At 44.8% G+C, this 13,939-nt stretch overlaps 1 protein-coding gene across 1 annotated transcript in view; it reads right to left on the reverse strand.

The window, feature by feature from the left end:
- Positions 1–13,939, reverse strand: part of otog (otogelin) — a gene marked incomplete at its 5' end in the record, with an annotated part of 79,692 nt that overhangs the window by 43,292 nt on the left and 22,461 nt on the right. The window contains 3 exons of the mRNA XM_079555515.1: positions 3,203–3,327; positions 6,959–7,136; positions 8,108–8,246. Coding sequence (XP_079411641.1) covers positions 3,203–3,327; positions 6,959–7,136; positions 8,108–8,246 — 442 coding nt within the window. The remainder of the gene's footprint in view (positions 1–3,202; positions 3,328–6,958; positions 7,137–8,107; positions 8,247–13,939) is intronic.

Here is a 13,939-nt window from a genome sequence, read left to right on the forward strand (position 1 = left end):
ATGTGTAGGTCTTAAATGTCTGTAAGCTAGCACATAAGCTAGCTGTTTGTTCACTTTTAACCTGCTACCTGCCATCCGGGCTTGGGTTAGGGTTAGTTACCCCTAGTCAGGATATAATTAGGGTTAAAAGCTATTTCCTTGATGGTCGGCTCGGGCGATGTCCCCTTAATTGGCCATTGACGATGTTTACAGTGAACCATCGTGATGGTCGATGATATCGTCCATCTCTCATTATAAGCATTTTTAAAGACATTTACATAGCCAATATATGAGCTGCATATTATTTATGTTAGGAAAAATGTGAGATTGCAGGATTAATAAATCTAAACTAAACATAGGGCTGCTCGATTATAGAAAAAATAATAATCCCGATTATTTTAGTAATAATTGAAATCACGATTATTCAAACGATTATTTGTGGCCTTAAAAAAAAAATCTTTATTTTATTTATTCATTTTTATTATTATTTTAAAAAACAACTATGGACTACATTTTCTTTGGACAATAAGAGTTTTTTTTTTTTTAATATGCCCAGTTTCTAAACTAATCATATAGGGACACCTGCCCCCTGCTGGCCAGCCCTCACACCTGTCCAACAGAGCCGCGCGGCCTGATGACATCATCACACAGCGCTAATGTTTTTATGTCAAACCAAAGCATGTGCTCGTGAAATGCGAAGGGAACAGAAACAATTATCTCAGCAGCATGAAATAATAAGAGTTTGCTTTGAGCTCCGTTGATCTGCTCCTGAAGAAGAGTTTTAGACTTTTCTACTAAACAAAACCAGTGCCTGAGCAAAGGATGGGGCTTCTAAAACAGCTGTTCTCCTTTCAGCACAAGGTGAGCTCTTAACAGTGGCGTTGTCTCAAGAGTTAGGTATAAAAAATATTAGTACGATATTATTTACAGTTCTGTCACGCAGTGCTGGTGTTTCAGCTGATCAGACGCGCTCACACAAACCGCGCAGGACGGACTTTTTGCGCTTTGAATGGACGAGCGTGAGGGCATCCTTAATAATCGTTTGTTCTCGATTATGCTATTTTTGTGATCGTCTAGTGTAATAATCAAAATCGTAATCGAATTTCGATTAATTGCACAGCCCTAACTAAACATGATCTGAACAGAGTCACGGAACACGAATTTTGCAAAGGAAATGTGTTAAACTCGTACGTAAAGTCTGAGAGGAGAACGACTTACTCACAGCGTCATCTGCTCCTCAATACCAAGGCTCTTATCACACGAATAAAAATGTAAATCGGAGCTTATTATTTGCGTTTGCTTAATTTTAACGCAATGTTCAAGAAACAGTGGGTGAACGGGACAATATTTACAAGTTTGCATCGTAGCCTACATTTTTGAAGCCGCTCCACACTCCGCCCTGTCCATGAGCTCGTGGCCTCGTACCTCCTGCACCGCCTCTCTCTCTCCTCTCTCTCGGTCTCGGTGAGAATATCTAGCTCCGATGTGAGATCCATCTCGTCATTTTAAAACTGTTAGGTTTCCGTACAAAAAGTAAAGCGAAACCAGGAGGTGTTAATGTGAAGAGAGAGAGAGCCCCGCGCGTCAAACAGAGCAGCGCTGCGTCTTTACTTTAATAATTACAGCTAACACTTCATGTCTTCTGGCAGGCTACGGAAACTAGCGTGTATATTAGATATATTTGTGATTTAATTTACAGTGCAATCCCTGCAAAGTTTGAAGGTTTACAAGGCCCACAGAGGACCAGTGCGTGTTTCTGACAGGAGGGGGCGTGGCATCACGATGGTGGCTTTCCATCGTGATGTTGCTCATCCATCACGATGGACAATGATATTGTACATTAGAACAACCCTATGGCCATTACGGACTCTCTGCAGTAAAAAATCCAATGAACCTTCACAAAAACTCTGCAAAGATGTTCAGAAGTATCCAGTAAAGTATCCAGTAAAACAATGTGGAATACAGAAACAGTTCGCAGAAAAAGGCAAAAACGTTGCTGTAGCAAGAGAGAGGGAAGCTACTGCTTGTTTATTTAATTTTTTTGATTTTGCATTATTTAGTGTCATGTTACCGTCACTCATGGTGCCTGACCTGAAGTGTAACTGTGAGCGGGTCTACCTCTGCTCGTCCCCGTCCTGAGCGCACTGTGAGTGGGTTTACCTCTGTGCTCGTCCCCTCCCTGAGCTCACTGTGAGCGGGTCTACCTCTGCCCATCCCCGCCCTGAGCTCACTGTGAGCGGGTCTACCTCTGCCTGTCCCCTCCCTGAGCTCACTGTGAGCGGGTCTACCTCTGCTCGTCCCCTCCCTGAGCTCACTGTGAGCGGGTCTACCTCTGCCCGTCCCCGCCCTGAGCGCACTGTGAGTGGGTTTACCTCTGTGCTCGTCCCCTCCCTGAGCTCACTGTGAGCGGGTCTACCTCTGCCCATCCCCGCCCTGAGCTCACTGTGAGCGGGTCTACCTCTGCCTGTCACCTCCCTGAGCTCACTGTGAGTGGGTTTACCTCTGTGCTCGTCCCCTCCCTGAGCTCACTGTGAGCGGCTCTACCTCTGCCCGTCCCCTCTCTGAGCTCACTGTGAGCGGGTCTACCTCTGCTCGTCCCCTCTCTGAGCTCACTGTGAGCGGGTCTACCTCTGCTCGTCCCCTCTCTGAGCTCACTGTGAGCGGGTCTACCTCTGCTCGTCCACGCCCTGAGCTCACTGTGAGCGGGTCTACCTCTGCTCGTCCCCTCTCTGCTTGTCCTCACATAACCTTGATCATCTGTGCTAGTTGTAAAATGGAGAGCTGTCCCATTTCTTAGGGCGGTCTTTTCAACCCCTTAGCCCTCGGTTTCAAGGTGTTGGGAAAGGGCAAGGGCAAGGGTAGAAAAGAGAATTGAGATTGGGCCTTAATTCACAGTAACCAGAGTGAGCGGACTCATTTTGACATTAAAGGGTGAAAGAGTCGGGATTCAAATCACTGACTGGTTATATATCTCGGCCGCTCCGCCATCTGAGCCACTGTCACCCAATAATACTGATGATGAATAAACTCATCATCTCTCAAACACTGTTGTTTGTTCTAACTCCTGCAGGCTAGTTTTACTGTGACACTTAACGTAGTCAGAAAATTATAAGTTCTTGTTACATCATCATAGACAGAAAGTGTGTCTAAATATAGCATATTTTTACCGATCATGAATGTGGACGTAAGAGCCCACATTTTGACTTTCATATCAGGGTATTACCGGCCTGTTGGTGCGCGTCACAGGGGTCGATCTGCGGCGTGCTCAGGCTCATGGCGCAGGCGGACGACACGCGCCAGCCGTTTCCAAACAGCTGTGGCGTGCTCTCGATCATCCCGGACGGCGAGCTGCAGGAACACAAGAGGAAATGAATGAACAAAAACATGAACTCACTCACGCAGGACAAGTTATTGTTAACTTAAAATTCTTCCATCTGACTGATGTCCGCTCTAAAATTTAACACATTGCAACTTTACAATATGCAACATTTTTGGTCATGATTTAGAGCTTTTTGAGTCTTGATTTGACACAATTGGATGGAAAAAACTAGAAATTGTTGTTTGATTACACTGGAACGTTCTGAGTTGAAATGGTTATTGATTTTTCTTTTTTTTTCATAATGTACAGCCCTACTGTAATGGTTATTCACATTAACATCTGCTGTCTATATTGTGTTCTGCTAATTCTACTATATTTATTTTATGTTGCATTATCTTATTATTTAAAACATTATGAGCTTATGTTTCATGTTGCACAGAAAATTATATACAGTATATTGACAGTTTGGTATCCACGTGTAGCATGCAAGAGTCTCTTGCCAGCCTGTGGTTTGGCGAGCTTTGCCACAGCGGAGACCAGTGCCAAACCGGTCTGACCAGGTATAGGTTTTATATATAGGTAACATTTGCATGTAGCTTACCTTCATATTTTAATAATAATAATAATAATAATAATGCATTGGCTTTATATAGCGCTTTTCCGGACACTCAAAGACGCTTTACATTGCACTATTCGTTCACTCCGTACTCAGTGGTGGCAAGCTACTATTGTAGCCACAGCTGCCCTGGGGTAGACTGACAGAAGCGAGGCAACCAGTCTGCGCCATCGGCCCCTCCAACCACCACCTACCACTCACTCACTAACTACATTCGCTAGGCTTCCTGGTGTTCCAAAACGGTCTCCCATCCAAGTCCTGCCAGGCCCTTCCCTGCTTAGCTTCCAAGGTCTGACGGAATTGGGCATTATTTTAGTGGTTTCTTTTCTGTTTTATTACAGCTTGGTACCTCTGAATGATTCCAAAACCCCCATCAGAAGGCAGTCATTTTCTCAGGTGACCCTCAGGTGAAGAAGGGCGTCAGAGCCAGGGGAGAAGGAAGAGGACAAATATGAAGAAGAGAAAGAGTGTAGTCGGAGGGAGCGGAGGGAGCTGCAGGGAAGGAAGAGGAAGGAGGAGGTGGAAGAGCTGATCAGTGCAGGACACCACGCTTTGAAGCAGGGATAAACCCAGGAGGTGGTGCACCCAAAGATGTACTATAATAAAACTCTAGGTAGGACATGGCCATAGTAAAACGTTGGAACAAAGTTCTGGCGGCCATCTTGTGACTGGCTCTTCTAACCCAGTGCAATGTAATCATCATAGAAACACCACTGATTTCCTTGATACGGTTTTGATCTCTTTTCAGTTATTTCATGACTCTATGATAATTGTGACTGACCTTATGTCATATCTGGCAGCTTTGCAGTTTTTCACATTTTATTTCAGTTTAAATACGCGGCACAGACTTTAGCTTCATTTGTTCATGGATTTTCCTCAAACACTTGTATTTGTATCAAATATAACAATTTGTTTCTTACTTTAAAACAGCATTTCTGTACTTTTTAACACGACATGACCAATATTTATTGAACATGGGACAGTGATACAGTGAATGCTAAACCACTGAATCCTGGGACTGAATGGGGAAAACAATGCTAATACGGCTAAACAACACGACTAAAAAACGAGACATTTCAAACAAATGACCTGATCTTGACTCAGATACGAGGCTTAGAAGTAAAAAAAACAATCACAAACTATGGGCCCGATCTTGTGTTTCCGAACGCAGACTATAGCGTAGCTTTCAGATCTTGCAGAGCCAGACTTGGGCAGGACAGCCTCCCGTGGCCAATGGCGATGTTATGTAAGTGGGGGTGAACACATGCTTTTATTTGAGTTATCTGGCACCTGCTTTGGTACAAGAGATCAGTGCACCCCCCCCCCCCCCCCCCCCCCAACTGTTTCCTATAAACAAACCACATACACCTTCTTTTGCTAACCTTTTTTGTCATTAGCCACTTTGTTTACATCATACCATCCCGTAAGATGATGGCGAAGCATTTCAGTGGAGGGATTTCTGCTCGTCCCTGAGTGCATTACCGCTGTCGCACACATCCGTCCTCGCTGATCCCATTAGGGCCGTTTAGACCCGCTCTAGACCTGGTTCAGGCCCGGCGCAGATCTGCTTCTCGGGGAACAGGCGGGCCCTTGTTGCGGCTCCGTGGCCCCCGTTAGAGCCCTGGCCACAGTGTGCATTACCCCGGGCCCTCCAAGCGTTCAGTCAATGAAACAGGAGCAGCACTTCAAAGACACGGCCTCAGCGCGCCGTAAAGAGAGCGAGAGACGAGAGGAGGCTCAGCCAGAGACCAAGAGGGGGTCAGTAACGAAGTACGTTTACTCAAACCAGGAGCTGTACTTTACCAGAGGAGACTTTTTGTTGGGAACGTACTACTTTACTTACAGTACATTTGAAAGATAATCAAAACACTTACTGCTCCACTTTATTTCTATAAAGGCTCCAAAGTCCAAATTGCACCCTCCAGAGCAGTGGGTGGCGCTGTGCAGATTTACTGTAGATGTCCTTGTCTCACAACAACGAGGAAACTCGCTTCTTGTCTTGTAGTCTTTCTTGCGCGTTTACTAGTCTTGAATTTCAACGAAAAGGCCGAGAATACGTTTCTGATGATTGAAGAGAAACATCCTCAACTCAATCAACCCAGGCCAGTCGACATTATTGGAGTTCAAGGTGAAGGTGCAGGTGAACGTGCAGGTCCTCTCACTCACCTGGGCCTGAAGCTCCGCCTCCTCTCACTCGCCTGGGTCTGAAGCTCCGCCTCCTCACTCGCCTGGGCCTGAAGCTCCGCCCTCCTCTCACTCGCCTGGGCCTGAAGCTCCGCCTCCTCTCACTCGCCTGGGCCTGAAGCTCCGCCTCCTCGCACTCACCTGGGCCTGAAGCTCCGCCTCCTCTCACTCACCTGGGCCTGAAGCTCCGCCTCCTCTCACTCACCTGGGCCTGAAGCTCCGCCTCCTCTCACTCGCCTGGGCCTTTACAGCGTGAGCCGCTGTGTGATCCTACCATTGATCTACTGACCGAGTTGCTTCTCTGCTACTGAATCTTTATTTGGTTTTATCTGACAGATAAACGCTGCGTGTGGGTTTAGACGCTTCTTTCCCGCATGATGCGGTGCCGTGTGTATGAGTGATGCTTTTACTGCACGAACTTTAGGAGTCACAGCTCTGTTGAACCGGAGCCGAAGCTCAATGTGGATGTGTGAAATAAACAGACATTCGTCCTTTGGTCTGTTCTCCTCGGATTCTCATTCATGGCTCTAACTAATCAGATTTGTGTGGAGTCAGACCCTGCGCTCACAGAAACAGGCAGGTATGAATAAGTATGGGAAAGACCAAATCGTCAAGGAAGAGTTGGTTGATATTTTTTACTCCAACATTGAAACTAAGACGCTTAGGGAGCCTTTTGCCTTAAGTTTGAACTGACTCTTGATTTTACAAAATAAACATCTCATTGTAATCTAAACAGCTTCAATCACTCACACTTAGAAATGATTGGTATCTACATGTACTTTTCTGAAACACTGTTCTCCTTAATGGCTGCCTGTCACTTGCTCAGACAAACTGCAGCCAAGATCCCGGCGTGTTCTTACAGGAAGTCGTCCTGGCTGTTGCCGTTGAAGGTCCCGCACAGTCCCACCGTGTCCTGGAGCCAGCGCTGGTCCAGCTGGAGGTAGAGCCTGGACTCGGACCAGGAGTACTGTAGCCGCAGCCCGAAGACCGTCCGCACCTGCACGAACATGGAGGAGAGCTCCTGCACCTCCAGCACGTCTGAGGGACACACAGCCTTCATTTCACACATCAGTCTTTCCGACTCCACTCTCCACTCTTTGGTAGCCACAGCTGCCCTGACTGACGATAATGTGGCTGCCAATCAGTCGCTCACACACAATATTCAAAGGCAAGGTGAGGGAAGTCATAAAGGAAGTCACGGTGGCGCAGGGGTTAGCGCTCGTGCTTCACAGCTAGAAGGTCCCGGATTTGATGCCCACCTGGACAAGACCTTTCTGTGAGGAGTTTGCATGTTCTCCCCGTGTCAGCGTAAGTTTCCTCCGGGTACTCTGGTGTCCCCTACCACTAAAAACATGTACAAGAGGCCAGGATGAATGAGAGTGTGTTTGAGAGCTGCAACTGTGACAGCAGATGGAAATGAGCCCATGGCTACAATCCGGTGTGGCGTGTTTACATGCATGAATGTTTCCGCATAACATAAAGCTGAAAGTGTCTTGCCCGAGGAGACGACGGCGGCAGGTTAAAAGTTTAAAAGCCAATTTAAAGGTCCTACGTTATGTTTTGGGCTGTCACAGCAACAACAACAGGAAAAAGATCAATTTATATCAGTTTTGTAGCTTTCAAATGAGGCGTTACTCTGGCCTGTAGGCTGTGAACACTCCAGTCCAGAAGCTTTTAGATTTGGGTAAAGCTGAACTGGAGAAAATGTGCTTAGTTAAGGCGGGGATTAAGAGGTTAACCCAGCACTCATATTGCCTTCACTACCAGAACCAACAACAGTAGCTGCAGCTTCAGTGTCAGCGGCCAACTGCACTGAATGGGTTTGGATCAGGACCGAACATATTCAAATCTCATATTTGGCTGCCTTTCATCAACAGCTCGAGGCGTAATCGATATCTATTGTTTCTGACGCCTCAAAGCCGTTACTCGCACACTTCCACACACATTCAGACTGATTTGTGCTTTGAGCCAGTGGAGCAGGAAAGTCCCGGTGGATGAGTGGTGTTTACCGTCGTAGTAAGGCAGGGAGATGCGGTACTGTCGGTACTCTCCCAGAAACACCTCCCCCCCGTGGCTCAAGGTCAGCTCCGTCCGCGGGTCCTCATCCACCACCAGGCTGACCGACTGCAGGCACGCCCCGTCCAGGTTCTGCAGACACACACACAGACAATCACCGATACCAATGAGGCTGTAGGCAAGACCTTGATGAGAGAGTGATTGCTGGGTAAATAGGGCATTGGGGACGGAAGTTCCTGATTCACCGTGTGGAAAATGCTGTTTTTAAAGCATCACTAAGTAACTCGTGCCCCTAGAGGCCATAAGCGCCACTGCAGGTGTCATGGAATGTTGCGTTTTTTTTTAACTCATTAATTGTCCGTGAGAGTAAATGCTACGCTGACAGAAAAGGGACAGAGGGATATTGTACATTGTGCCACATGATGGAGATCATTTTTGTTCACTCAAGCTTAGCTGTAAATACTGCTAAAGTGGCGCTAGCCCGCGGTTAGCTTTGCCTGTTAGCTTCTTCTTCGTGATTCTAATAGTGTGTATTGGGGCCTCTGACCCGTAGGCAGCGAAGTTGCGATTGTGGTTTTCTGGCCAGAAACACCAGGGGGAGATGAAAGACCCTCCAAACATCCCATTAACACTTGTATTACCCCCAGAGGGACTACGGAAAGGATTCATTAAGGTAAACAAGTTATTTAGTACTGCTTTAAAGTGAAGGAATCATATTTCTACTACTTCTTCTACTTCAGGAAAATACGTTGCAGAAATGAGGCCTCTCTTTGAATTGTCAGCATCAGTCTTATACACAGTGATTCCATAAACCGTGAAAAACATGGCCATTGACTTTTTTTGCTTCATTAAATCGTTTGTCTTAACACGTCCAGCGTTGTCCTACTTCTTTTCTTTTGCTATTTTTATTTTGGTCGTTTTCTAAATATAGAATCTGGTCAAGTCCAAAAACCCATGGACATTGCTAGCATGAACAAGCTTCCGTTAGCCTTTGCCCGCGCTGAGAGCTGTATGTGGCTGTTCTTGATAGTTTTTGTCATATTTTCATTGTTTACGGGAAAGTCTAAGGCCCAATCTTGTCTTTCTAAATGCAGGATGTGGACTAGACCTTGGCGTCGTCGGGTGGTCCTTTGTGGAACCTTAGCTCCAGACTTGACGCAGTAAGTGGGTTGAACGGGGCTGCAGCGTGTAGAGCCTGGTGTGGCGCTCTTTCTTCAATACCAGAGCCAGCTCTATTTCCCCCATGTTTGACTCTCAGCGGAATACAGTTTGTAGTTTGTCCTGTAATGCTGGGTTACATGATTGGGGTGATTCGTGATTCGTAGTTCAGCGTGATATTATTCTTACACTTTTCATAGTGTCGGAATCACTGTTTTCTCTCACGCAGGCGCTCAATATTGATAGAAACCAACGCCGCGCCGATGCACAGGGCAGCGAGCAGCAGCACGTGTGTAGCAGAGGCGAAGGTTAAACAGCACAAATCAGAAGCAAAGACATGAACCAGTCACCGTATTATAGTAGCAACATGGCCTAAACGAAGGAAGGTTTGTGTAGTTTTGTTTTCGCTTATAAATGAAACTGTAAGTCCACACGGCTAATTTGCATGAACTCTCACAATGTACTGCAAACGAGAATGGGAGGGATGTTATATGTATATTTATAGATACTTATTGGTACTAGTGATGTACCTATCTGATATTCAGTGTCAATCCGGGCATTTTGAGAGTATCGGATTGGATCGGATTTGATGACTGGACGTGTCCGGTGCAAAAGACGGGCGTGAATCTGCAGCACAGTGGTAAATCTGCAGACTGGAGCCACTGCAGATCCAGGACCACAGATTCAGTGCCTTCATGCTATCGCTAAGCTAGGCTACTAGCAATTTGATTTGATTTATTCTTATTATTGTGTCTTGCACATAAATAAGTGTCCAGCCATCATGGGCTCACAAGACACATTTCAAAACAGAATTCAGCTGCCAAAATGAAATCACAGAAACTGTACAATCAATCATAACAGAGCAACATCCACATCACAGAGGAGGATATAAATTAATGTGTCTACTATTGTTAACCTGCCGCTAACACCTGCTTCTGAAAAACGTTCTAATTTAAAATTCAAAGCTAAAGCCAAAACCTCCAAAAGGTTACAGCCTATTGAAAGACAAGACCTACAAAACTCATTTAAATCGATTTTTTTCCTCGTCACTTTCTTAAAACATTTTATCATCACTTTTTAGTTGCGTTTTCATCACACATATGTCACTTTTTCATCACTTTTTTGGCACTTTTCTGTTGCTCCTTTGTGGCTTTTATGTTGCATTTTTGTTGCCTTTTTTGTCACTATTTCCACGCTTTTTGTCACATTTTAGTCACTCTTTTGTTGCAATTTCATCCTCGTTTTCGTCTTATTTTTGTGGCCATTTTGACATTTTTTCAAGAAGCTTTTAATTCTGGGTAAAGCCAAACTGGGGAAAATGTGCTCGGCTCAGGTGGGGGTTAAGAGATTCCTGACAGGACACGATTCCCAATGACCCGTAGCAGCGCGCAACTGTGCGGGACAATATCCATGGGTGTTTGTGCCATTAATCGTAACACGTGGAAACAGTTCGCAACAGTTTGCGACGGTGCGTGACGCCTCCACCCCAAATCATCAAATTCCATCCACATTCGTGATCCTCGGTCACAAACTTTAGACCTCCAGGGTGAAGTAAACACAGTCTGTTGAATCAATACAGCAGGACATTTTCACAAACCTTTTGGAATGAATCAAAACTGGCTTCCTGTGCAATTGTAAAGTGCGTGGTAAATCAAACTCTTGTGGGAAAGTAGTCCCCAGCTTTGGGCCGTGGAGGAGGAATCTGCTTCATTCCTAAAGGTTGGTGAGCAACATCAAGAGAAGGTCCAGCTGAATCGATTCAATGGACTGTGTTAGAAATCATAGAGCGCTTTTCAAGATGCTCAAAGCTACTTTTTGCCATCCTGGGATGGAACAAACGTTGCCACCACAGAGCCCGGTTACGAAGCCGCGCTGAATAAACCAAAGTCATTGCGGACATTTTACAATTAGCTCTTACAAATTTCATCCCCTATCAAACCGAGTCTCTCTGCAGTTATGCCTTTGTCCTGCTCGGACCGGGCCAAATAATGTGGGCTCCTGAAGGTCTCTGCGAGTCTCCTCTTTCGCTCATTTGTCGCGTTGATCGTATCGTGATGTAAACGCTTCCATAATCACCGCGCTTCATTCAGACGCCAAAGAAAAGACACAAAAGAGCAGCCTTCCCCGACAGGTTCCCAGAGAGCGTATAGAAGACGTCCCACTTAAAGAGGTCCATTATAGAACAGGGGGGGGCTCTGGGGACTGACAGGACGAATGCACTGACAAAACATGGAGCTGTCACTGGCAGAGCCACCTAAACCTAAAGATAATACAGATTTAGCTGATGCAAAATGATTATTAGTCTATTTAGTCTTACAAATTCAACTCAATTTGACTCTTAAAACTTATGTGTGGCAGAGCTGAACAGCCTGGCTTCATTCTGTTTTTCTTTCTTAAACTTGCATAACTATTGTAGTCAGACTACTTTTGAAATAATGTAATCAAAGAAATAACTACATTACATATAGAAGAAGTAATCAGTACCCAATAGTTGGATTACTTTACACTGGTCATAATTTTAGTCAAAGTATATTTCTTCTGACTAAAACTGAATGAAAGGTTGTCAATGAGACTAAAACTGAGACCCTGACCTCCAGATGTTTTGGTCGAGTCGTAAAATTAAAGTAAAAATGAAAAGAAGGGACTAAAAACATGTGACACGGTTTAAACAATTCTCATAAACTGTCTGACCAAAAGAAAAGTCACGAGCACATTGTTAGTTTCTCCAACGTCAAAAGATCCAGTGTTTTCACCAATTCAAAGAATGTCCCGATCGAATTGTTTGACCCTTTATGCTGGCCGATACCGAACCGATGGTCTTTTTTGTATTTCTATTATATAGCCTAATATACATTGCTATCATATAATGTATATATCAATAATATATTTTATATATTAGATCCATACATTGTAGACCTATTGGAAAGTGCAGTAGTTTCACCAGTTACAAGCCTTTTTATAATATTTGTTTATATTTATTTATTTGTAGGAAAAGCAGTTTTGGATTTAGCTTTGAATTTTAAATTTGAAGGTAATGTTGGGTTTTATAGGTTAATACAGACTAAAATGGGCATTTAGCATTAAAACAAAAACAGTTTCAGAATTTAAGCCTCTTCACAAAACAACAGCAATAAAATTGAACCTAACCTAGCAGGAGATACTATAGTTTCTTTTGGGGGATCAGATCCGATCCAGTCATTAAATCCAATCCGATACTCTCAAAATGCCTGGATCGGCTACTGATACCGAATATCGCATGGGGACATCCCTAAAGATCTCAACTCTGTGGCGGCCGATCCATCTCATACTTCCTGAACCCCTCCTTCACAATGTGAGCCCCATGAATCCTGGCATTGTCATCTTGGAATATGCCTGCACCATCAGGGAAGAAGAAATCCACCATTGGAATAACCTGGTCATTCAGGATGTTCAGGTTCAGAATCAGACGATCTCATTCTTTGGGCTCAGCGTGTCATAGTGAACCTAGACCTCACCAACTGCAGCAGATCAGAACGCTTACATCCAGGGCTCTTTTTGTGTGTTTTGTTGGCCGTGTTTACTTGTTTGGGATAGTGCATATTAATGAGTTTAATGAGGAGAGGGCACTTGTGTAATTTGGCAGCCGCGTTTCTGTGAGTCAGCCCCTGGGCAGCTGTGGAACTGTTGACAGATGCAGACTAAATATTCTGAGGTATCCAACAGGGGCAACACCACGTTTAGTTATTATTTCACCAAACTCTGCTTTTCGATCTTCGCCAAATGCCTGGCTCTGCTTTTGCTGGAGATGAGTCGATAAAAGACGGTTTGTCCGAGAGTGGTTTCCCATGAGCCTTTGGGGCAGTATCGCGTGTCATCTGCCCAGTGTCCCGTGCTTTGTGCCGTGAGGGGCTTTTGGGGGCTGTGTTTTTGGTTTTGGACAGAATGTGGACAGGTTTTGGTGATGGACCAGACTCTATGAAAGACCTGATTCATGTGGCTGTTCTCAGATCCCGGCGCCACGCCCTTCACCAGCACCAGCTGCTCCGGCCTCTGCCACATTTACTCTTTTATTGTTCCCCGCCACAAAAGCATGAAAAGGAAATGTTTTAACTCAAATATTAAAGAATGCTTTAAGTCTGCTCTTGTGTCTTCATTTGAACAGTCAAAAAAAAAAAGAACAACAACTACAGGTCGATATTTGGGTATTTTACAATATCAGCTATCGGCCGATATCACGCCGATTAAAGGCCGATATCTCTGGAACCCAAAGTGATAGCAGCAGTGAAGCCGGTAACGCGCTACTTTTTTCAGTAGCGTATAATCTAACGCATTACTATTTCCTAATCAGTAGTCAGATTAAAGTTACTTTTCCAAATCACAGTTATTATTTTGTAAATTTCCTTGTAAAAAGATATTATTAGCTTTTTTTTTGCGATGTTATGTATGCAAGTCAGGTTTTCAGCCTGAGGACCACGGCACAAACGTGAACAGGAGAGAGATGCACGTTTTCTCACTGGAAACACTGAACAGTCACTATGTGAGTTTGTGTTGGATAAAGATGACACTATAAAGGTTCGCTGCACTCTTTGTGCTGGCAACAAAGTGTTCCAGCTTCAGACACATTACATCCAATTAAGAAACATTTAGAGTTGTAGCACAGCAGTCACTTATACTGAAAGTCCCACCAG

This window comes from Gobius niger (assembly GCF_951799975.1).
Source record: "Gobius niger genome assembly, chromosome: 4".
Lineage (NCBI taxonomy): Eukaryota > Metazoa > Chordata > Actinopteri > Gobiiformes > Gobiidae > Gobius > Gobius niger.